The 24,867-nt window shown below is 43.3% G+C and overlaps 1 protein-coding gene across 1 annotated transcript in view; it reads left to right on the top strand.

Annotated features, from left to right (window-relative positions):
* Nucleotides 1–24,867, top strand: part of BMP6 (bone morphogenetic protein 6) — a 93,241-nt gene that overhangs the window by 49,749 nt on the left and 18,625 nt on the right. The window contains exon 2 of the mRNA XM_037379872.1: nucleotides 17,007–17,199. Coding sequence (XP_037235769.1) covers nucleotides 17,007–17,199 — 193 coding nt within the window. The remainder of the gene's footprint in view (nucleotides 1–17,006; nucleotides 17,200–24,867) is intronic.

A 24,867-nucleotide genomic window follows, 5' to 3' on the forward strand; every position in this document is an offset into this window, starting at 1 on the left:
TGATGGGATTGGGTAGGCATTCTGGGACAAAATTTTGTTTTCTGCTGAAAAGTACATTTTTGTTTGAAATACAAGTATTTCTCAGGAGCAAGCTGATTTCATTAAAAATATAATCAGTTATACAACTTCAGAATAAATTGAGGTGAAATTGGGCCATTTGTATCTTTTGAACTAGTGATTTCTGTTTTCTTGCAAGTTTGAGATTCTTTGTACTTGTTAGCATGAAACTTGCTTCAGTGAAACATAATTTCAGTATTTTCGGTTCACAAGTTCAACTTTGTGATCCTTTGGTTCCAGTCTGATGTTAAACAGCATCCACTCAGGACTGTTGATGTTTTGGGAATGGAAGCTCTGTTTCTAGCCCTATCATAATCCTTGGCTTTTTAAGATGACTAGGTGTGTTCTTGTGAGCTTCAGCTATTAATGCTTACCTGTAAGACATCTAAACCGTGGTGGTATCTGTAAAGTTTGTGAAGCATTAATAATAAGAATTATTCAGTAATATTCCCCATTGAAGCTCTGTTTTCTAGTGATGTGGAAATCAAGCAAGACCATAACTGTCCTAGCAAAGGTGGCTGCTTTGGAAGGGATTCAGAGAGGCAGTTTCTTGCTGTTGCTTAATACCAGTAAGTTTGAGCTTGGAAGGTGTATCTCCTTGTACAAGGAATGCAGGGTGGAGAAACAGGTAATATTTGCTGTATTCTGAATGGAACATGCATCTGTCCAAGAAGCTTTTGATTCAGCCCATATTGGTTATCCTTTCAAGAACACCCAGATTTATGAAGAAAACTACTCCATGTCAGAAATTACAACAATAAAGCTGTGTGTACAACAAGTGCAAGTCTTTGAGGAAGAATATAGCAAAAATGCACGCCACGGCTTTACCTGAGCTGTACAGAAATGCACCTTTAGCCTCTTCTCTTGTTCTGCATGTAGGATACCATTGGTATCCTACATATTGGTGGCAACATGGAGCACGGAATGTGTGTGTGGAAACACAGTTGGCTATTTGTGTATGTCAGCAGATAGTAATGTTAAAGCCTTTAACTGTCACGTTAATTTTTCTCAGTTTTTATTTTGTATGTTTTTACCTGTTTTGATCCTGTTTTTATAGAACTCCTGAAGTCCTGCTGTACTGTAAAGTTGCTATCACAGAAACAATCTATAGAGATGTTTTATTTTACAGTAGCGAAACTGGTTTTTATTCAAAGTGAATCAACTTGTATTTGATTCCACCCTTATATAGATATTAGTTTGTAAAGTTTACCGGTGCACATACTGCTGTTAGCAGTGTAACCAAAACTAAAGAGCCCTAACAAATCCTTCTAAACTTGTCTTAATTCATGGACTTTATTTATAGACTAGCTCATATTTGCCTTTTCTCTATTCCATCAATTCTGAAAGCAATGCCATTTTTAAAATGGATTTTAACAGGGAGTAGGGGGCAAAATCATGGGCTTCTTGGAGATCTTTTGCAAACTTAACTGTAAAGCTGCTGCAAATATAAAACTAGAAGAGGGAGGTGAGAAAAGACTCTTTCTTCACTCTGTTTCTTTGTTCTTTACCTGGAAAAGTGTTGGAGTGGGCTTTCCACAGTGCCTTGGGACTAGTGACCATGGGCTTTGGCCAACACTGAGATTGGAATAGTGTTTGCATGGTCTGGCCCTGGTACAGAGGGAAAGTGGTGACCGTAGGGGCTTGGTAGCTTTGTATTGAATAAGGAAAACAAGAAGCTTGCTTAATTTGCAGATCATTCAAATAATCTGATTGCCCATGGGAAGGCAATTTCCTTGAAAGGTGCTGAGCAGCAGCAGTCTGTGTGCTGAGATGGTAAGGCAATTAGAGACAGGGGAGAGGAGCTCCCATGCCAGAATTTAGATTTTAGTATCTCTTCAAAGGCTTTCCTTCACACTTTCTTGCGTGCAGAGGACAGTTAACTTCTTTTTAAAAGAAATAGTCATACTGCTTCAGATACCTGTGTAAAGACCTTGATGTTTACGCTGGGTAATCTGACAGTACCCAAACAGGATTTATTGGTGACACAGTGAGCTAAATCAAATATATGACTGCGGTAAACCACAGGTGATAGTAACCTTATCTCAGCTTGGTCAGTCCATCAGTTATCAGTCCACTGCACATGCCCAGTGCCTTTTTGGGTGAGATGCAACTCGGGTAGGTTTTATGGCAAACAGTGCATTGGAGATGCAGGGTAGCTATCCCAGCTGTTTTTGCTGTGTTGGTGCTGCTCTTGCCACCATGAACAGCTATGAAGAAGCAGCAGAAAGACAATGGCAGAGGAAAAAAAAACTTATCATAAAATTGAGCCATAAATATGATGTTAAAATATGTACTCAAGAAGGTTTGTGTCAGCTTTGCTGTTGTTGAGCATCAGCTTTGTTTGTGTTTATAATAAAATCCTGCCTTTGAACGTAAATATAGCTTCCCACTAAGAATTTCTCATTGTAGGGTTTTTTTTCCCCCTAACTGAAAAAAAACCCCAACCAACCCAAAATCCAGAATATTAAGAGCATAATTACGAAAAAACCACATTTCTAATGGAGATATTAGAAAATATATTGTATTTACCAGTATTTTTTCAACTCTCAGGCCTTATCTCGGTGCCTACAGTAGAAGCAGAAAGTTCTGTTTCACCCAGAGTCCTTCTGGGTCAGCCTAAAGCAGAGTTGCTGAAGCTTTTGATTTTTTCCACATGGTAAAGGCAGAAACTTTGTCTTCGTCCCATAGAAAAGGTTCTCTAATGCTGGATGGAAAGATCTAACACTTCGAATGGATGATATCCTCAATAAGATAAACGTTCTATCTAAAATATTTTCCAGCTCAGATTTTCCTCTGATGGAAAGATATTGAGTGATTCTTTCCATGTGTTTGGGTAACAGGGTGAGAAATAATGTTGCTAGAAACTCTTCAGGATCTTGAAATACAAAGGCGTTATTATTCGTGTTGGGTTGGGTTTTTTTTCATGTCTTCGGATGAAAAGCGTGGGTCAGAAAGAGTCTGCGAGGTTATATACATCAACACCTCACTGAGACATCAAGCATGTGGAATTCTATATTGCAGTGATTATGCTTTAAAGAATGCCTGAAAGAATTCTCCTCAGCTACCCAGACAAGTGCAGGTATTATCAGGTAGTCACAGGTCTTCAGAAAACAAACAAAAAAGTCCACCAAAAAACCCCTCGTTGGAGTTGGCCTATTTCCTGTAATTTTCTAACTAGTGTAAAGTAGCCAAAATCTGTGGTCTAGACTGGTTTGTTCTGCAGATTTTTTTTCTTTTTCTTGGGGATTTACAAACCACAGAGAGTTGGAATGGATCAGAATAAATATTTGCTCATGCACCTACTGATTAGGGCTTTCAAAGTCCCCAATCTTGTTACAACACACATGTGAGCATTAGCATTCACGTAGGTTAGGTAAATAGAAGGGCTTTCCTCTCTACCCGCTGCTCCTCCGCCTCAATTGCAGTTTAATGGAGACAGCACTTTAAATGTGGTGTGTTTTTCTTTTGGTATCCCGCAGTGTTTTCTGCCTGGCAATTCTCTGAGAGACTGTTATTGTACCAGAGAGTACATTTTTTAGAATCCTTTTTATCCCCCTCCCTTAATATCAAGCATATTATTACTCATCTTGGAGCGCTTCATCACTGCTGTTTCTGGGTTGGAGATTTCTCCAAGTATGATAGCAGCTGCAGCTAATAACATCAATTATACAACATTTAGGTTCCTGTTCTCCTGTTTCAACTGGAGAAAGTTCTTTACTAGGACACGCCATATAATTGTCCTTTTTCTGCATGCAAACAGTATATAACGCTTTAGCCTTGCTGTCTCTACATGGGAACAACAGTAAAAACATTCACTCACATGAGCTACAACCCGACTTGTTAGGGTGGTTTAGTGTGCAGGGGTAAAAATGTTGTACTAAATGTACATTAAAAAGGAATTTGCTTGTCAGATAGCCCTACTGGTAATGTGTGCATGTTGAGGTGCTAACTTGATCAAATTTTCTAATGGTTGATGGTTTTCTTATTAAAACACAAACAAAAAATGACTAGGAGTGGCGGCTGCCTCCCTGGAGTCGTGCTAACACTGTCAGATCTATAGCATTACCATCCTGCAGTGACTTCTAAAAAAAGAAAAATAAAGAGATTTTAAAAGACTAAAAGAAAAAAAAGCTTTTTTTTTTTTGTAACCCATGTGCTCGCCACTGAGTCATAAACTCAAATCTGTGTCTGGGCAGTTCAGCTGTTGACAACATCAAAAACACTTCAGACACAACAAAAGATAAAAGAGATAAAAGACAAATTTTAAGATGAAAATTTGATAATAGTTGTGGGTATTTATTGATATCGATCTCTCTATATATATTTATATTTTCTAAAATTTGGAAGTCTTGGATGTTTTTCTCCAAGGATGGCATGTGACCAGTCAAGGCAAGAGAGGAGGGCATTACTAAGAGAAGGAGTGGAAAAATAAAGTCAGTGATGACAAGGCTGGATTGGGTGGGGCAGGGAAATGCTGGGATAGCCAAACAGCCGGGACATGAATCGCAAAGAGTGAAGATATAGAAGCCAAATGTCTAAAAACTAATTTGTGGGCAAGTGGCCTTACTGAGAATTTTAACACCTTCTCTTTTGTTCATTTTAAATTCTGTCTCCAGGACCCTGATAATTTAAGAAAAAGGCTCAAGATAAACTGAGAGCCAGAAATGCCTATACACTGGATTGGTTTTAAAACCGGCAAGGTTTATTAATTTCCTATTTTTTAACCTGAGGACTTTTGGAGTCAATTTATGTGCTGTTACTTTAAGACCATTTGTATGTAACTTTGATTTTTAAATGCCTAGAGCCCAAAGATTGCTTTGTATATGTGGTGAAAGTGAGAGGGGGGGAAAAAAAGAAGGGGAAAAAAAAAAAAAGTAGAACTTGGCAGAGGCTGTTGCTTTTCCTGCTGGATGTTTTTCAGGTGAACTACCCAGCTAAGCTACTGTATTAAAGTCAGGCCAACTATGTGGAACTAAGGATTATTCCACAAATCCGCTTTTAATAGTTCTTTTAATGGTGTTTTTCCTCAAGTCTTACTTTTTCCCTAGGATTTCCCACCCTGACTGGGACTCTCCCATCTTTCCCAAAGCGTTGCATCTCCCTGGCTTTTGATGGGGCTGGGCACTGTGCTCCACGGCTGGGAAGAGGAGCTGTGTCCCCCACGGGCCCGGCGCGGGGCTGCAGCCGCTGATGGCTTTATCAGATGGACAGAGACATTCCAAGTATGCTTCTGGTCACTGGGGGATATGGGAATATAAAAAATAATGAAAAAGGAAGGTTTACAGAGAAGCTGTTAGGCAAACTGAGGCTTTTTGTCAGATTTTTTTTCTTATTTAATTTTTTTTTTAAGGGTGAAATTCTTTACCCCTACACAGATTGTTAAAGCTGTGTGATGTCATTTTCTTTTCTTTTTAAAGCCGTGTGTTGAGCAGCTGAAAGGCTGCAGGTTAGGTAAAACTATTAATGACCATTTTGTGACCTCTGCTCCAACCGCCCACAGCGGCTGCAAATTTTTAGATGTCTGACGGCTGCTTGGCTCTTCGCAGCATCGTCATATTGGTCGACAGCAGATGAGATTTCAGAGGTAAAAAAGTCACCTCCCAAATCACACCCTGCTGGCATGGCCTGTGGGCAGATTAAAAAATGGGATTTCAGTGGTTTGGTAGGGCAGGAGACCTCAGTTTTTACGATGGAGGCATGCCGGACCTCCCTCTGTTTGACTCCGGCTGCATCCCTGCCGTGGGCTGCATGGAGGGTGAACGTGCACAGGGCTCATCCTGTCTAAACCGAGGTCTGTGTGGTGCTGGGCTTACACCACGGTGCTTGCTAGGAGAAGGCTCTGGTGACATATTGGGTAGGCTTGTCCTCTTCTTCTGCTTTTCCAAGGGCATCTGCTCCTGGCGGGTGTGAGACAGGCAGCAGGGAGCTTGGGCTGGAGCAGGCATGGCTGGTCCCACGTAACGTGGCTCTCACGGAGGAGCGTGAACGTGGGGCTGTGCGGGGCACGGAGCAAGGCCACAGCCCGCCTCGGCAGGGGATGTGTGCATGGTGGGGACAAAAGGTGACATAGGGCAGGTGTGGGGAGAGCGCTTTGCAAGGTGTCATTGCCTCGGAAAGAAGGATGGTTAGTTCACATTGCTGTAGTCGCTGTAAAATAGCTTGGGATTTCTGTCTCTTGTTGTTTTCTTCAGTTTTCGTGGTCACAATTTTTGAGCTCTTCCCAGGCGTGTTAGGGTTGCACAGCAAGAGCCCTAAGGAGTTCACAGGCCATCTGCCTTTGCTGGAGAAGACTGTGCAAGTGGTGAGACTTTCCTTCTTCCATCCCTCCTTTCTCGTCCTTCACTCTCCTTCCCAGCTCTTCAGTGTGGCCCTATGAGAAGAGCACGCTGGGGAGCAGGGTTACAGACACGCTGTGGGCACTCAGGCTCCTCGGCACCTGTGGGGGACGGAGGCCATGTCTGCCTTTGCAGGTGGTTTGGCAGCCTGGCAGGAGTCAGGGTGGCCAGTGCTGGGGTTCCTTATGTCTTCATTAAAGAGGATTTGCTTTGCCTTGTCTCCTACAGTTCCCAGGCCCAGATGTGATGCCATGCTTGGCATTTGTGTTGGTCAGAGCTTTCTGAAAGAAGAGTTCTGGTCAGACCCATGCTGTCTGGGACCACAGCCCCCCGCCCGGCTCCTCCATGGGGTGCCACAGTGCCCGTTGGGTCTCCTGCTGTGGTGGTGGCGTGCGTCTGCCAGTGGCTCTGCCGCCATCATCTCTGTGAGGCCCCATCTTGTGTCAATGAGCAGGAACCACAGCCAGCGGTAGCTGCAGCAGAAGCCCTCGGCACGCTCCCTCTCACCCTGGGCCTGAGGGAGCCTCTCCAGAACCTTCAGGGAGCCTGGCAGGGCGGCTGGGGCAGGAGGACGGGGAGAAAGGAGTGATAAATAAGGACGGTAAGAGAAACAGCAGGTTTAGCAAGGGTGCTCCAGTGTGTCTGCATAGCTCAATGTCTTCCAAGGCCCTGGCTCTTCCAGTTGGCACAGGGGGCTGTCCTGGTGCCGTGGTGTGGCCTGGCCTCAGCAGTGGCTGAGCGCCTCCCATCCCAGTGACATGTTGGAGCTGCTTCCTCCAGGTCAGTGTGCCGAGCCTGTGGGCTTACTGCGCGGTAAATGGAGGCACCAAGGGGGAACGCACTTCCAAACCACTGCTCTTAGGCAAATATACATGCCCAGGAACGATAATCTTTAAAACTATTCATGTTTCTTCAAACACTTCATGCATTTGCTCTCCTCAGTCTTCAGAGCTGTGGTGTCTTCTCGCCTTGACTGTCCCGGACAGCATTTGCTCTGTAGTCTCATTGAACATTGGGAACACCTTGTGGCATCTCCAGACCATGATTTTACTCTTTTTATCCCTGCCCGCACTTTCTGCCCTCCTTAGGTGAAGAGCTTCCTCCTTCCTCATGTCCTCTCTCTTCTCTGGCTGATACCAAGTCTAGTGTCCTTCATGCTCCCTCACAGAGCACCCTGCCCATTCACCAAAGCCTGCACTCTTTGGTGGTCCTTTGGTTGGGTGCTGCTTAATGCAGTCATTTTAAATTGATAACATACTAAACATTAAATAATAAGAGATGCAGCAGTCCTACATAGTGTCCACTGGAGTCACAAGTCATGTCAGCAATGCCACCATTACAGTGTGGGTGGTGTAGGCTTCGGACAGCATGATGAGCTCTGAAGTGAGGCTGACTTTTTTCTGTGTATCAGTGTCTTGAGTGCTAGATTAAACCTTTTCAATAATCTATAAAACATTAAGGGCTCTGGGCAGTATTTATACAGGGAATGATTGCATTGTGTTCAGGAGATACCTTTCTCAGCTGGGCTATAAACTGAAAAGCTGAAACCTGCCTGTGATGCTAAGAGATGAGTGCTCAAGAAAAAACGAAAGCTTGCAACTTAAACTGCAGATATTAATGTTGCCTGTTTTCCTCTTTGCTGCTGGTTGATTCACAGTCTTAATGATAAACATAAAGCCTCCCCAGTGAGGGAAGCAGAGAGGGAAATGCCCATCAATTAAAAAAAAACCAAACCCTTCCCACTTTGCACAACATGGACTTTGAAATTTAGCTCAAACGTGCAAGTTTGACTGCCTTAAATTCCTGTGGAAGGGCAGATAATTTTGAGAGAGAATGCGAGATAAGCCAGGCAACTGCTACACCATCTAAAAAATCCTGAAAACGTTTCCAGACCCAGTCAGTGCACCCAGGGCAGCTGCGCGCTTCCAGGGAGCTGCGTGCCGGCAGTCATGCCAGCAGGAAATGCGGCGTGACCCGTGGCGAGCTTGGAGGGTGGGAAATATTGTCAGCAGGAGGTTTCCATGGCTGGCTCTAAGTGTCCCAGGGAGTTACTGTGTGGGCATGGATGCAGGAGCAAACATAAAGCCAAGGAACCAAACAGGAGCAGTAGGAGCATCCTCTTCCCTCCATGTGCATAGCTGCGAAGTGCTCCCTATCGCGTGTCCATGCCGCTGGGCTGATAGCATTGCCTTCTTTCCCAAACGCTGGGTCTGCGTGCATGAAACCTGGCTGTGAATTAGAAATGTTTTCTGGAAAGCATAATATTATTTTAATCATAAATTATTTGGAAACGCAATACAGAAATAGCTTCAGAGCACTTCTTCCAGAGGGGTGTTTTTGCAGTCAGGGTCTTTATCAACTTCTCAGTGGGAACTGCATTAATATTGCCACAAAAATGCAAACAGTAGTGCCTTTGATAAAGCAATTTGGCATCTCTTAGGCAGAAAGATGTTTTGTTTTCCTAAGATACAACACTGTTTTCAGTGCAGGGACCTGCCGTATGTGCCAGCATATGGAAAGAAAATACTGGTTTTGTTAACATTTGTGTTTGCAAGCCGTGGGGAGGGGCCGAAGGAGGTGGCTGCCTTTGCGGTTGCAAAGCGATCTATGTTATTGCTAAGGGGACAGCACAGGAAGCCCAAAAGTGAGTGTTGGTGGCAGAGATGCCAGTGGCCTGCAGTCAGCCTCCCAGGCTTAGCTGCCCCCAGGGTGCTCTGTCAAGGGCTCTCCTCCTCCTCACCTTTGCTTTAGGTCTTGCCATCATGTGCCGGGGCAAGGCTGGTCCCCATGGCTGCCTGCCTCCCAGTGCAGAGTGGAAAAGCTTTACTGGCCATACAGTAGGCATCTTTGTGGATACTGTGAAAATGCCTTTTAGTACTTTCTGGTGTCCCATGGGTATTATATATTTGGTTAGTGCATTACTTTGATTTTTAAACTGCCTTTGGTTCAAGAATCCTGAAAGGAAGCTGTTGTGCAACTGTTACAATCTGATTTTACAAGCCGATTCCAGCTTGATTCCCAGCACAAAGAAACAAAGAAGAGCTCAGTTGTGTTTTTCATCCAAAAGTAAAAGGCTTTCCTCCTTTGAAGATCTTATGTTAGTGTGTTATGTTTAGAGAGTGATTTGCTATTGTTTAAATTTAATCTCCATAATTACATTGGGATTGGATTAATGCGGGTTATTTTTCTGAGTCATTATTTTCTGGCACTCGCAGCTATTGAGCATAAAGCCAGGTCTTCACTGGATGTAAACTGGCATCACTCCACTGAAGTTAGTGGAATAATTCCACTTTATATCGTGGCAGCCCAGATGTGATTATATAGCTGTTTCGAAGAAAGCACTGGTTTGGAGTTTGTTGGCCTTGAATCATCTTCTCGTTTTTAAGCTGTCTAGGCATTAACTTCCAATTGCATTATACTGATGGTGGCACAACTAGCCGTTGTCTCTAGACCACCTCAGGTGGACCCAGAAGGATCAACAAAAGGTGCAATCCCAGGTTCAACTATAAATATCTTGACTTTTTTTCTGTTCAAAACCTGCTTTTTATCCCCAAGAGTACTAGTGAGAAAAGTTCATTACTGATGTCCGGTGAGCTTTTACATGCTCCTATCTATGAGAACAACCCTTGGTCTGTTCGTTGGGGACGGTGTGCTGCAAATCTGGGGGAGATGGCTGGGAAGCAGAGGCTCTGCTCCTTTTTTTGAAATGGGTTATTTTTGCTCATTCTGCTTTTCAGAAGAGGGAGAGATCTGGGGAGACCTGCAATATAGGAGAGTGGTAGCAGGAGCAGTAGACAATGTTTTTGATGTATGGGACACAGATCTGTCACCACTGGTGGGGTGGTAGAAAGAAACAGTCTTTTTTTAGTGATCCTGAGGGGCTGTGTAGAGTTGCTATGATTGTGGAAGGTATTTGAAGTCGCTGGGCTGAGAGCAAGGTGGGAGAAAAGGATCTCCCTCACCGTTGTGCATGTTGCGTGGGGGAGGATTTGCTTTCAGATCTTTTATTTTAATGTCTCACCTGGCTTTATTCTGTTTTAAAAAATTTTCTGGCTCACTACTTGTGAAATGGCATGCTAATGTATCTTAGTTTGGAGAATGGAAAGGTTTTGCTTTCTTTTGGGTCCTTACTGTAAAGAGAAAGTGGTCAGTCCTATTTCTAAGAAGTAGTGGATACACAATGTCGCTGCAGTTGGTTAGACTACACTTCTCTTTAGCCTGGTACCCAACTGACAGGGGCATGTACTATATGTAAGCGTGAAAACCAGAGAGCAGCAATCCTTTCCCTGATGCATCCTTGCTACTTCAAGGAGCCATCTGTTTTTGCTGCTGGCCTGCTGTTCCATCTGCGGCTCCACTCAATACAACTGAACTCCTGTTTCCTTGTTAAACAGTAGAAAGTAGCTGTTGAAGCCTTTTAGTCTTCTGTTCTGCCCATTTTAAAATGTTGAACTAGTACTTTGTACTCTGCTCTTTTTTACACAGTGTTTAGGAAATACTGCTTGTTTTAGTAATAAAGGTAAGCTTTAAGCTTTAATAATAACACTGCTTCTACAGTTGCAAATCATCAGGCAGTGAGGCAGGACTGTTTGGGAGACTTGGTGCCTTTTATTAGATTGACCTGGTAGATTTGGAAAATAAAGAAGAGCCCACACACATATCCTGGGCATCTCTTCAGAGTAAAAAGGATGTGCTGCAGGTCCCATCCACGTAGATCCCTGTGTCTGGTGGTCTAAATAAGCACTTTTTTATGAAATAGGAGGCAAATTGTAAGACCCAAATGAAGACTGAGTCTTACACTGAAGGTGGACGTCCCTCAGCTTGGGTGTATGAAGGGCTTGCATGCCTGAAAGCTCGCCTTCTGTCATCCCTCACCATGCAGCCATTAGTCTTATAAAAGCACTACTAACTTCTATATTAATCCTGCCCTATATTTTGATTCTTAACTGTGTTTTGCTTCTTTTTACAGCAACTGTGACCAAGGTTGAAGGTTGGGATTTTTAAGCTTACATAAATTGTGTCCTATGCAAACTATTGACAACTATTACTGAAGAAATTCTGGTGATGCAGCTGTGAGGTTGTAGCAGTAGATCAGTCATGTATGTACATAGTCCTTTTATTAGAGGGGACCGTTGGAGCTGTGGTAATGCTTAAAGTATTTGAGGCCTAATCCACTGCTTCATTGCTCCAGATGTGATAAATGCTGTTGACTTAATGCAGAAATTGGTGACGTAAAATGGAGAAACTGCCTCTGCGATTATTATGTAGCTATGGTGGTGAATCTCCTGTTAACAACTCCAGTTTTCAGGGGCTTTCTCATTTTATTAGGGAGGGGGTCATGTAGTAAGGCTGAGAAGAAATGAATAAGAATGTCTTATATTTGTACTCATGCTGATTTCATGAACACTTGTGCAAAACTAGCTTTGCCTAAGCAGGCTGTGAATACTGGTTGCTGTCGCTAGAGTGTGGTTGCAGTGGTCCTGCAAAACCATGTCATCATTGGAGATCTTGAGGTGCAAAAGATTTTTCGAAAGTTTCAGCCTTGCTGCAGACCGGGTGGATGCAGAATGTCCCATCCCAAAGAGTCACATCACATTCATTTGTGACCCCACTCCTTCTCTGCCCCCTCCAAGGAGCCAGGTTGTTGTGGAAATTACGATTATTTATATAGACAGTTAACAAAAAAAATTATGTTTGTAGCTCTAGGTTATGAGTATACTTGTTAGTATTTTTTGCTTTAGGTCCTAGAGTATGAGCTAGAAACTTTCTTAAGCTACCATTGCAATTCTCACCTGAGCACCCGCCCTAACACTTTTCTCAACATCTGAGAACTGGAGAAAACCACTGAATATCGTAACACTTGGTGCTGCTGTCTGAGTGAAAATTGTGTTTCCTCGGGAAAGACTGTCGTCCTGTTATTTCTGCATACCAGTTACTTTAGATCCAAAAAGAAATGCTGAAAATATCTATGCACAGGAAGAGTTTATTTCCGTGACTGTCTTTAGGGTTACATTTTCTTTGCTCCAAGGTGTGTGCAACACAGTCAACACAGTAGGATAGTATAATTACTGAAATAGATGCATTGGGTTAATTTCTTAATTAATTTTTTGTGTGTGTGTGTGCACAGTGTTTTTAAAGTAGTAAGCATTGTAAGCAGCATGTTATTTTTAAACCAAGGACATTTTGTGCTGAAATTGGCTATTGCAACACTGGGTTAGAATTAGAATACACAAAATTCAAAACCACAGTAACCCTAATTTTGCCATTCTTGCCTTTTTAACTGCTTAACAATAGTGTAGTGTTTGTATAGTATATAAAAATATTTGCTAAGGGGAATGTAAAGAGCTACTGGCAGGCTTCTCTGTTAACTGTTTGTGCGTGCTCAGCCGCTCTGCTCAGAAATGAGCTGGAATGAAAACTCAAGGGCGAGTACTCCTGGTGTCCACAGCTCAGACCCTCCTTCGCGTTGCAAGCAAAGCTGCAGCCGAAGCCCTAGCTGGGATGTGGGCAGACCTGCCTGGTGGACCAGACAGTCCCTTTGGCTCAGAGGATGTATACCCGTGATGGGCTGAAACCTTGTTTGACATCTCCTTTCCCATCTTGCCCTGGTACACATGTGCCTGGATTTGTAGTCTCCAAGGAGCTACTCTAGCAGATGAGTAATATCTAGCAAATGAGTTCAGGATAATATAGTCTGACCATGAGGATGACTTTTATACGCCTGTAGTTCGTGGTATGACCCTAGGGTCCCTGGTTTTGCCTGACTTGGTCCTGATGTTCTAGCCAGCGCTGGGGTGAGGTTATGGGAGGCCAACACGGCTCAGGGCTGCTTGCTTTCAGCCTGCCCCAGCTGTGAGCTGCCTGATTTTTCCCTGCAAGAGCTTTGTGCAGTTGGGACATGCATGTGTCCATCTTCAGATGGAAATGAGCTTTGGATTTCACATTCAGACTGACCTGAACGAATTCATATGGAAAAAATAATAACTGGAAAGCAGCTTGAGAAATTATTTCTCCTTTTTGCTGTTGCCTTGGGTTTTGGCGTGTGCTGTCTGCGTTCTGAATACAAGGTCATCTGATGCATTGTAGCGTGATAGCAATACAGACTGGGTCATCCTGGGAACCGGCAGCTCAGATCTTGCCTTTCCAAATTTTACTGTTCTAAACTTGACTTCTTTGTTAAAAATGAACAATTTCCAGGGGGTAAAAAGCCTCTAGAGAAGAACTGTTGGCATCTTATATTTTTAAGCTGTCTTGCAGAATGAAAACAGTTGATTATTAACTTGATGGGGTGACAATGAGTATATAGAACTTAAATATCTCACCACTCCCACAAAGAAAAAAAAAACACCCTCCATTGTATCATGGGAAGATACATAGCCAGAAAAACTTTCCAACTCGTTAAACTTTTATACTTGCTTCATACAGCTTAATGCAGGCTTTTTTCCATCCTGTGATGTTGTAGGGACACTTCTGAATGCAGCTGAGGAGGACACCATCAACTTAACAGTAAATCTGTTTGAACATGCCTTTCTTATAATAGAAAAAGCTGAATTACTTAATCTGAAGGATTAAAAAAAGATTTCCTTGTTTGTGTGTTTCGGGTTGTTTATTCTGCCAGGCCTGATAACAAAATCAGTCTGAGTGTTTCCCTTCTAATCAGTTTAGTCAGCTTCTGTGATTGTGTGGGGTATTCAGACAAGGACAGGGGTAAAGGAAGAAAGTTTTTAAAAACAGGAAAATACTGTTGTAAATATATTCGGCAAGTTATAAACTGGGAAAGGGTACTTGGAGTCAAGCATCATACCTGCTGCTACTTTTGATTCTCTGTGGTAGATGTTTTGGTGGGTTTTTATTTCTATTGTGACTTGTGTTTGATTTTTTTAGAAGTATGGGAAAATACTGATTTAAAGGACTAGAGTCTGGCTATATCGCTTTTAAACTGTGGTTTTTGTAGTGGAGGTGAGTGGAGGTCCAGCTGCTATAGCTGACTTGAAGTCAGAAAGGAGCAACAAAAAGTGATGTTTGGGCTCATCTTGAGCCTCGTGCCGGGTGGGACAGCCCTGCACTTTTCCTTGTGCGCTTGGGGAGGCCTTGTCACATCTTGATGTGGGGCCATAGCTGGCAGGAACCTTCGAATATTCATTTTGCTATTTCTCTCTGGTGTAATTTTAGTTTTCTGGCACCCTGATGGAGTTCTGCTGCTCATCCTGGTTGTGTCCTTCCCCTTGCTCTTCCTGATCCTACTTTATCATCCTCAGCCATGAGCCAGGGGAAAGCCGCCTCCATGCATCTTGCCCGCAGGTCAGCTTGTCCCTGTGATAGCGCAGGAGGGGACATGGGTTTCAGCTGGTCATTGCACCCACAAACAAGGACTTGGCAAGTTCTAAATCAAGAATTGTTGCTCCATATGCGTGTCTCTCCAAACCAGTGGATTTAGACATTCCCTCACCATTAATTACATCCTCTCATCTTGTAGCAGCAAGTAAAAAGGCCAAGTTGGGCACGTCGTCCTGCTGCAAGCAGCTGAATGAGGTTTCTGGTTGATTGGGTGTTTGCAATTTTCTGAAAGTACATGGCTGCTCTATTTTGGGAGGTGCATCCTGCAGGGCTCGCCTCGAGATGGAGAGTAACCGGGCAGCTCAGGCCCCCTCTTGGAGGGCGTACATGCAAGTGACACTAACCAGTCCTGTATTGCCAGAGCTGTTCCCAATTGAAACCAGGGGCAGGTGCTTCAAAGGGAAGCCCAGAGCACCTGTAAGTGATGGCCAGCGAGGCAGTCCCTAGGTGGCACTGGAAGTGAGCGGTACCATCGTTTGCCTTGATGCAGTCTCTGGCGATGCTGGGCATCACCACCTCATTTCGGGAAGCCATAGGTCCAGTCACCCATGTTTGTCAGTCATTTGATGTCTAAACTGCTCACACAGATGCCATGTGGGACTGCCAAAATTGGCAGCGGTGTCCAACTGTCAGCAGTTTGCAAGTTTGCCTGTTTGCCCCATGGCAGCTCTTAACGCAGTATCTCCAAGCGCAGTGTCCCACAAAATACTCAGCAGCAGTCATGTGGAGGTGAAAAGATTTCCAGGCGAGCTTCAAAGAGAAGGATGTGACTAAGTGTCTTGCAGGGAGCCAGGACGTGGACACAGCCAGATGAGGCAGCTCACATGAAAGAGCTGCCAAAGGAAAGGGAGAGGACACAGTCAAAACTGGGACTGGGGGTGAGGAGGAACAGGGAATCGGGAAAGGTAGAGGGGAAAATCTCTGTGGGCAGTTTCCAGCAGCCAGGAGACATATCTGCTGTCTGGGGAGGTAACCTGTGGGTAAAGCAACGAACCTCAAGCACGTTGGCCGCTGTTCCTGGCTCCACCGCAAGCCTTTGCTGCCTGTCCTTGGACAAGTCACTCTCCTGGTGACTCAGTATCCCAGCTGTAAAATGGGGATTTCTGCCTGCCTCATGGGATGTTCTAAGGGTAGGCTCATGGATGGCTTTGCAGTTCGAGGTATTAAGGTGAGGAGGTGGCAACAAAAAGTGAGAGCAAAGACAAATGTGAAAAGGGATCTGTACTTCCCTCGCTGCCTTCTCTGTATGTAATCATGTCCCTAATGATAATATAATGGTGACTTACTCGTCATTGACATATACTCCTTCAGTTGCACTGGTGGGAACAGATTTTTGGTTTTATTTTTTTTCCCCTCAGGGTTTTAAAGATGTAATGTTGTATGTTTATATAATACATTAATGTCTTAAGCAATTTCTAATAGAAAATTAGAAGAAATAACAAAAAATAAATCAAATTCAGGCTAAACCAAGATGTCATCAAGTAAACCAAGAGAGGGTCTAGAAGTGGAGTTTGCAAAGGGAGCTTCAGAGAAAATGCAAAGCCTGAGGTGTGAAGAAAGAGGGTTTCTGGTTTTCATCTGTCTTAAACCCTGTACCTGATAGCATACTTGAGGAGGGCTAAGACCAGAAAACAAAAGGGGTCACTCCTCCTCAGCTCTCTCACTCTCAAACAAGCTTCTGAAAATGGAAAGGGAGCTCTGGTTAACTTTAACCCCTGAAATAAATGTCATGTTAACCTTATTCTGCTCACAAGGCAGTCCGATGGCTAACGCTTAAACCCTGGAGCTAGAAAACAGCAGTTTTTAGGACAGCTAGGGAATTGGTTGACCTGGTGCCAGCACTTATTTCTGTCTGTGCCTTTATGTGCTAAAGCAAAATGGAACTAATTGTCTCCTCTGTTGGAGGAGCGTTGTGAGGCTTAAGGAAATGCCATAAAGAACTGGAGATCCACAGGTGTAAAAAGCTGGGGGCGGTCACAGCTTCAGGAGCTAAATGCATGGCTGTATTTCACCTGTCAAAGCTGGCTTTTCTTTTAAAAATAAGAAATCTCAAAGGTATTGGCTAGAGAAGAGGAACATTCATCTTTTCTTAGTACTGTATTTGAAAGGCTTTAGCTGCATAAGCTTTCCTGGCACTTTCCAAGGCTATTTTTGGAGAAAAAAAAACAGGGTTCTTGGGTTTTTTTGAAGGAACAGGTGGCAGCATGTGGAAGCCTTTTGTTTTTAAATTTTAGTCATGGTTCCTTTTTTCCTTTTCTTTCCTTTTCCCATCTGCAGTTGAGTATGACAAGGAGTTCACGCCTCACCAGCGGCACCACAAGGAGTTCAAATTTAATTTGTCTCAGATTCCTGAGGGTGAGGCCGTCACAGCCGCTGAGTTTCGGATCTACAAGGATTGCGTTGTGGGGAGCTTTAAAAACCAAACCTTCCTTATCAGCATCTACCAAGTGCTGCAGGAACATCAGAACAGGTATGCAAGAGGGGGCTCGCTCTGTGCCACTGGCCGCTGTCCTGGGGAAGGCTGATCTCGTGCATTCATGTTGAGAGGACCGCTAAATAAATACTGGGTTTGTTCACATTAACTGAGTTATGTTATTGCATGATCCTTTCCTTGTGGGAAGTGGACATGGTAGAGTGCAAAATGGACCTCAGCCAAGGACAGTCCATGGTATCGTAGTCCAGGGTGTCACTTAGCTGCGATCTTTGTGTTGTCTTTAAATAGAGAAATATCCTGATGTGAGGCAGTAGATTTTAAAACCAAAGTTATGCTGGCATTGCTCTTGTGCACTGAAATATACATATCCCCTTCCAACTTAATACTACCAGCATAAAAAGCATAGCCTGTTTGAAAAATACTGGTAATTAGTGCAGACTTGACCTACTCTCAGCTGGACTTACATTAAAGTAAATAAAGCAAAAGAAAATTCATCATGCTGACCACAGGTACAAAATCACTCCTGGGCTTTCAGTGCCAGAGAGGGAGTCAAAAGAGAGAGAGAGACAGGGCAGAAACTGTGACACAAAAATCCAAACAAGTGTAAATGGAGTGATTAATTTAAAAAGGGTAACGTTTCAGATGGGGGAATCACGTAAGGCTAAAAGATGGAAATACATGGTCAATTAAATGTCAGAGTAATGCTGTGGTACAAAAGTGTTTCATTACTTCTGCTGAAATGTGTCAGGACTGTAACTGTTCCTCTGCTGCAGGCAGAGCAAAAGAAATCAGAAACAGCAGTGTTTTAAAAAAGCTCCATTTCTTTCCTCTGTGAAGGTTTCCTGGGTGTTTTCCTTTTTAGTCCTTCTTTCTCCAGCCTTTCCATTGATACTGTTTGGGAGGATCTGCCTTTGATGATTTGCTGATCTGAGGGCAACATCAAATAGCTAGCAGTTGTTCTGTGGGGAGCGTGGCCTCTGGGGAAATGAGGAGAAACACTTGGGTTATACAGGTGGTGGGAAAGAAGGCGTTAATTTTAGAAGATGAGTGTGCCCTTTCTGCTTTGAGTTGTGGGGTGCTGGAGTGCCTCCTAGGGTACTCCGCTTACTTGTTAGGATGTTATGTCAATGCCCACGTGAAGAGCTGATGGAAGTCCGGACGGTCATGCAGATTTCATAGATGTTAGCTGTATTGTTAATTTAGAGCCACATTGAATAAAAAATGGTCAGTGTTGGTCTGTTTTAGATTTCACAAGTAGAAATTCCACTTCTGGAGCTGGAGGAAAACCTCTGCCAAGTGTCTATGGAAGCCATCAATACACTGCTCCATAATGGTCCCCAAAGCAGGGCATGGAGTAGGAGAGCCGTCAACTTTTGTGTGTATGTAACATTTTTTTCGAGTTAACTAAGCAAGCAAGTAAAGCAATACAGGAAAGAGATTAAAGTACAGGATATGGTCTCCAACATACCCTGTTCCTAACAAATGTGTGAACTGTTTGTTCTGAAAGTGGCAGTGTGCAGCGGTGGTCCTGGTACCTTGTATCTTTGGTTCAAATAACGTGCTAAAACCATGCCAAAATCAGATTGTGCTGTGAAGCTGCAACGTGTGTCCTTTGATACCAGGTGCTTTGGTATCTGCATGTGCATCACTAGGTGCTTGGGACCTCCCTAAGGACAGACCAGAGGCAGCAGCTCTGGTGAGGATCACCAGGGTGGTCTCTCTCCAGAGTTGGTGAATATTTCGGGTCTTACAGTTCCCTTCAATCATGTTCCTCCTGCCGCTGTTGGCGGCTGTGCCGAGGGGATCCCGCTGTTGGGACTGGGAATCGTAAAGTGGCTTCCTCCGGGTCCAGACTGCCAGCAGTTTGCTGTCCCTCCTGACATGGGCTAGGCGTGAACCGCTGACCCAGGGATGAATGTCTGTAGTTCATTACTAACCTCTGACTCATCCAGTCCCTCAAGGCTCCCTTTTTGTTTCTTTTTCTTCTTTATTTATTTATTTTTACTGGTGGGAAGGAGGGAGATGTTTGGCTGAAGAAACTTGTGCTTCGGATGAGTCTGCGGGATTTGTCACATCATTTGTGCAGAGGTGGGCAAGCTGTGGCTCACAGATTCTTGCAGCTGTAAAAAGGATGTGCCCTTTTCCACCCTTTTTCCTTTCAGCTTAAAGGACTCTTTCATGTACATGTAAAATAGAAAAGCACATATGAAAACAAGTGTGCTTGTGTATAAATACACACATATGCATGTATTCTCTCTATGTATCTGTACATAAAAGTGTATCTATATTAATTGCCCTCTATATATTAAAAATATGCAGACATTAAAAGACAGTTAAAATAAGATATTAGAAGCTGCTTGCCACTCTTCAGTGTAACTTTCAGTTGAGGTTCTGATTCCATAGGCTACTGCTGCTACAGATTCAAACATGCAGCCACGTTGGTGACCTGGGTAGGCTTTGGCCTATAAATATTCTTGAAAACAAATACTAAAAGTTGTATTTAGCTGTTCACTAATATCTCTGCATGGAGGGGAAAAATGCCTCAAATTTTTCTGGTATACCTTAAGGGGCTGTATTCTTCATGTGGTCTGATCATCAGTTCACTTGCTTTTACTAGGGGGTTGAAATCCAAAGTGGTTTTTTCTCCCTCTTTTGTCTCAGTGGATTAATTTGGAATGTGTTTTCTTTCCCTGTTCAGAACACTAGAAGGCTAAATTACAAGAAAAAAAGCAGTGTTTTTTTTAAGGAACTTGCTAAATATTTGTAAGGCTTCTGTTGCATTTTAGCAGACATCTTATGAGCCAGAAAATAACAGCTGCCTTTGACTTAAAAAGAAAAAAAAAAAACCAACCCAAAAAAACCCCAAAAAAACAAACCTAAAAAAGTTGTGTCACACTTCCTTTGGACTAATGGTTTGAATAACAGCATGATATTTCCTGACATTTTGTGACATTTTAACATTTTATTGCATAAGGAAGAGTCTGTACAGATCTTGAAGTCTAGCTGGTGACCTAGCAGGTGAAACAGAAGGAGCTGATATAGCACCTTTTTTCATCTTGTTCTGCTGACAAATTCCTTCTGGTCAAGAAAATTTGTCTCTGAAGGCCACCGAAGGTGCCTGTTCAGTCAACTTTGACAGTCTCCAGAGAAAGTTCAGGCACCATCTTAAGCTTGCCTTTTATGAGGTTAACAGTTGTGTGAGGTGATTATTGGTAGCTAATAAAATACTTTTGAGCACAGATGATTCTTAACAGGGGAGCTGGTATGTATGGATTTAAATCAGTAGTCTGCAAGAGAAAGGCAGAATGCAACTCTGAGGGGAAAAATACAAAGAAAAAGAAATTTGCCTGCTCCTCTCAAAGAAATGAGTTTGAGAGGGAAGGAGATAAGAGAAAGCTTCAGTAAATACAAATCTTCACCAAAGCTCAGAGCCTGGAAGTATCCCTTAGCTCCAATTAAGTGTAATGAAGTGGCTTAATTCAGTATTACTTGAGCAAAGAAAAAAACAAACCCCTCATCTGGACAGTAACAGCATGATCGTGTGACTCCAGCCCAGATGTGCGTGCTGCTGCATGGAATCACAAGGCACTGCTGGCCGTTCCCCGATGGCTAAAAACAAAACCAAGCCTGAGGCTAACATTTCTACCAGTTACTGAATTATCAAACTGATTTTTGCCACTGCAGACAAGGCTAAAATTAAGGTTTGTATGGGCCTGTCCGAGACTGTCTGCTGGATTGGGCTGTATGTAGAGAGAGCACGAACAATCAGAGATCAATCCTGACTGAAACAGCATAAACCATTCAGGGAGAAATGTGACCCTTTCCTCACTCAAAGCCATCAGAAATATGAAAATGATACTTGTGGAGGCTCCAGGCAGTGAAATGCACGTTGAGGACAATGTGGTCTGAAGTACATTCTCTCTTAAAAAAGAAAACATTTTTAATACTGACTCACTTGTGTCAGTAATATTTTCATCTCCCCATTCCTTCCACCCTTTCGTAAGGTAAAAAAAATAGTGCCTAGAAACTAGGCTTTTGTTTTCTAACCAAACCACAGTTAATGACTATATTTTGTCATAACACAAACTGCTGGAGTTGTCAGTGGGATGCTGCAGAGAGATTAATGAAATTCTCTGGATGGGTCAAGCCTGTGGCCAGCCGTCAGCGGTCTGCATTTCGGCTTGTGTGGAGGGGAGGCTTCGCCGCACAGGGCTGAGGTGACGTCTGGTTTGCTCCGAGGGGGATGACCCTGGGTTTTGAAGCAGGCTGTGGGCTGTAGGGAGTGGGCGATACATCTGCCAGGTGCTGCTGCCCTTCAGCTTCTGACCCCCCAGAGTTTAAGCAACGGTACTTTTTGAAGGCTAGGGTGTGATTTTTTTTCTTCTTCTTTTTTTTTTTTTTTCCCCCCTTTGGTATGTGCAGGAAGCAGGGAGATTTGTCGAAGCAGCAGTTAAGGAAGACAGGTGGTGTCAGCTTCCAGGTGCTCATCCCACCTTGACCGTATCTGAGGGGGCATTTAGTTTAAGCAGGCAGGAGCTGCACAGCCTCGGCTGCCCTCCCTTCAGTGGCACCAACACACGGCCAAGCCCTGCACGTGGGCTTGCTTCTAAGGTGTAGCGCTGATTTTGTGGAAGGAGCAGGAAATCCCTCTGGAACTTCTGATACCTCTTGGGAGTGGATTACCATGTGGGACCTTCACAAGGGAAGAGGGGAAATTAGTTTGACCCTGGAAACAGCTCATTAATTTCTTTTTCTTTCTGGAAACTTCCTTGCTGTCACCCAGGGAGGTGTCAGGTCAGGACTAGGGAAGGCAGTTTATGGTTGATCAAAGATGGTTAGTCCTTGGTTTGGATCATCAGTATGTTTTCAAGTGTAAATATCCTGCTAATGCAGACCTCAAAACACTCCCACACTGTCCAAACAACTGATCTATGAAAAACACAGTGGCCTGTGTTAGTGATCAAAGGAAGATACGGTACCTTAATGGTCAAAGTTTATTAAACAGTTTCGCTTGCACCCAGAATGAAATATGAGGACTTGATGTGCCGAAAGATTCCTCCTATATGATAAGACATGTGTGGACATAGGTGTACCCTGCAGAGCGACCGCCTGGGGAGTACGTTCTACTGAACACAATTCCTTAAGGGTTAAGGCATTCCTTGGTTTTTAGCTGCCAGTTACAGTGGTAATAAAGTCTTCCTCTTTGCAACAGGATATTTATACAAATGTGATCCGAGCTTCTAATCTAAAGGGCAAATTGATTTGCCGGCAGTGTTTATAGCTTAAAAAATAAATAATCATTCTCAACTGGGTTTTGGAATGGGTTGTATAATACAGATGACAAAGTTAGCATCAATCTGTTTCAAGTTGGGGTCAGATTTGTATATAGTGTGCATATATTTATATGTGATAGAGCTGTTTCCATGATGCTATAGAGGAGCATCTGTCCACATTTCAGTTGAACTCCCACTGTGGGTATGTGATTTGTTGTGTTTTAGGGTGGTTGGCTTTTAGTAGTTTAAAAGTCAAAGTTTTTCTCGATTAAACTTACTGGTTCCATAACCAACTGGCTTTTTCTACTAAAACTACAGAATACCATATCAGTGCCTTATTTCTTTTCTTAAAGGACAAAGATAAATACTACCCCCTTTGCCCTCTCCCCCATCTTTGTGCCTCAAACAGCTTTTGAACTCTGAGATATAGTACTGTAGCCATCACTACAGCTAGAACACCCCTTAGTCTCATTAAATCTTAGTCAAGGAAATGAGAAATACAGCTCCCATTCCTTGATTTGGGATGATTTTTTTCTTTTTTCACTGTTCCTGTTGGTAAAATTTTCATTCCTCAGAGCTGTGAATCTCAAGACCTTGAGCTGGGTGTGGGGGGGACAACTTTGCACTCAGATACCAGTGTTTGCTTTGCTGGGGATTATCACGGACCTGTAGGCTGAGCTTCCTGCAGTCTTGGCATGGGGAGACCACGTCCTCTAGCTCTAGGCTCTGATCTTCCCCTCTGCCAGATGCAGCCTTGACACCAGCTTTCATCCTGCTGCTCTTCCAGTGAGTCTACAAGACTTAACCCCCTGCCCCTGCAGACTTTGCTGCCTGCAGTGATAGACAGGACAGCCTTTTCAGCACAGTGGAGCTCCTATCAGGCAGAGTGGTAGTGGTGTGAGGCTGAGCATACCTGTCCCTTCTGGTGTGTCCCCATGTCTGAATATGTCCAGGATGGCTCTCTTCTCCCTGTGCTGAACTGAACACCCCCTCCAGAGTGTCCCAGCATCTCCATTCTATGCTTTTTCCTCCACTGGCTGCCAGTCCCTGCAAATTAGTGCCCCATTTCTGGTCTTCGACTTCACCTTGGAGGTAACTTCATTTGTAGGTTGACACCTCTTGGTATTTCCTTCCGTGTTTCTAAGGAGCTCTTATAGGATGTGCACATCTCTCCTGGTCCTCTGGCCCACAGATGGTATAGCTTCTTCAAGACTGTTAAACTGAGCCTTACTTCTTAGCACATGATAGAGATTGCCTTTGCTTTCCGTGGCAGCTCGTTCCAGGTGCTGGCATCCCCCTGCCTGAGGCTGTCTGTATGAGTGAGCACTGATTAAATTTTGTACAGTGCTTTTAAATTTTGCAGTAACGGTCATTTAGACACACTAAGTTGTTAAGGTTTTGTATTGCATCTGTTGGCAGTACCTCATGCTGTGCGAGCTCTGCATACAGTCTGTTCTTTAAGTAATAAACACTTCTAAACTCAAAGTAGTGTTTGCATCTGCTGCAAGGTGGTGGATGTACAGCTTTGAAAAGGCTGTGATTTCAAAGTTGCATCTATGTGGAGCTCTGGTCAACTCTGTAAGACTGAGTCAGTTGTGAGTATAATTACTGGTCCATCGTTATTGGATAAGAGCAAATAACCTTGCTAGTTTGTTATATGCAGGATAATTTTTACAGAAGGTTGATGTCAGTGCAGGCTACAGAGTCACATCCTGAGGTATGCAGAAGAGTATTTAGAAAGTGCGTTAATTAAAATGTAAATCCCACACACTTCTGTGCAAAATTCCCTTTTGAGAAACTGCTGCTAGGCAGTCTAGACTATTATGTCAACTTGTCTTTGAAGAAAAGTAAACAAAAAGGTTCAGCTGAGGAAAGTTTTAGAGACTTATAATAATTAATGCTTTGGTAAATGGCTGTTGATGCGTAACAATCCTTTAAACACCTGGGTAATTGCAGGCTTTGAAGTTGGGCCAAAAATGTTGTTCTGAGATGTGTAATTAAAATAAGAGACCTTTAACTTGGTCATTTTGAAGGTGAGATTTCTGTTTGTTCTCACTGTCTCCCTGGTAAAACTTCTGCCAGGTCGGGGAAAAAAGGCCAGGGAGGGTGGGAAAGTAAAAAACCTAGTTCAACAGATGCTTCTTTAAATTTAGCTTTTTATGGCTTTGGTGTTTTTCGTGTAGCAAAGTTCCATGTTGTAATGTGTACCCAGAACAGAGAAATTATTTTAATGTGAACGTTTCACTAAGTATAGTAACTAACAGTAACCACTTGACCTGGTTACTAATTTGACTAAATTCTAATCTAATTAATGTTCAATTAAAGAGAATTAACACCCAGAGACATTTCGTTGAAAGGTTTACGCAGAGGTTTCAGTTAACAAACTGTTTATCTTACAGGGGGAAAGCACTGAAATTAAATGCAAGCTGTT

This window comes from Falco rusticolus, chromosome 3 (genome assembly GCF_015220075.1).
Source record: "Falco rusticolus isolate bFalRus1 chromosome 3, bFalRus1.pri, whole genome shotgun sequence".
NCBI lineage: Eukaryota > Metazoa > Chordata > Aves > Falconiformes > Falconidae > Falco > Falco rusticolus.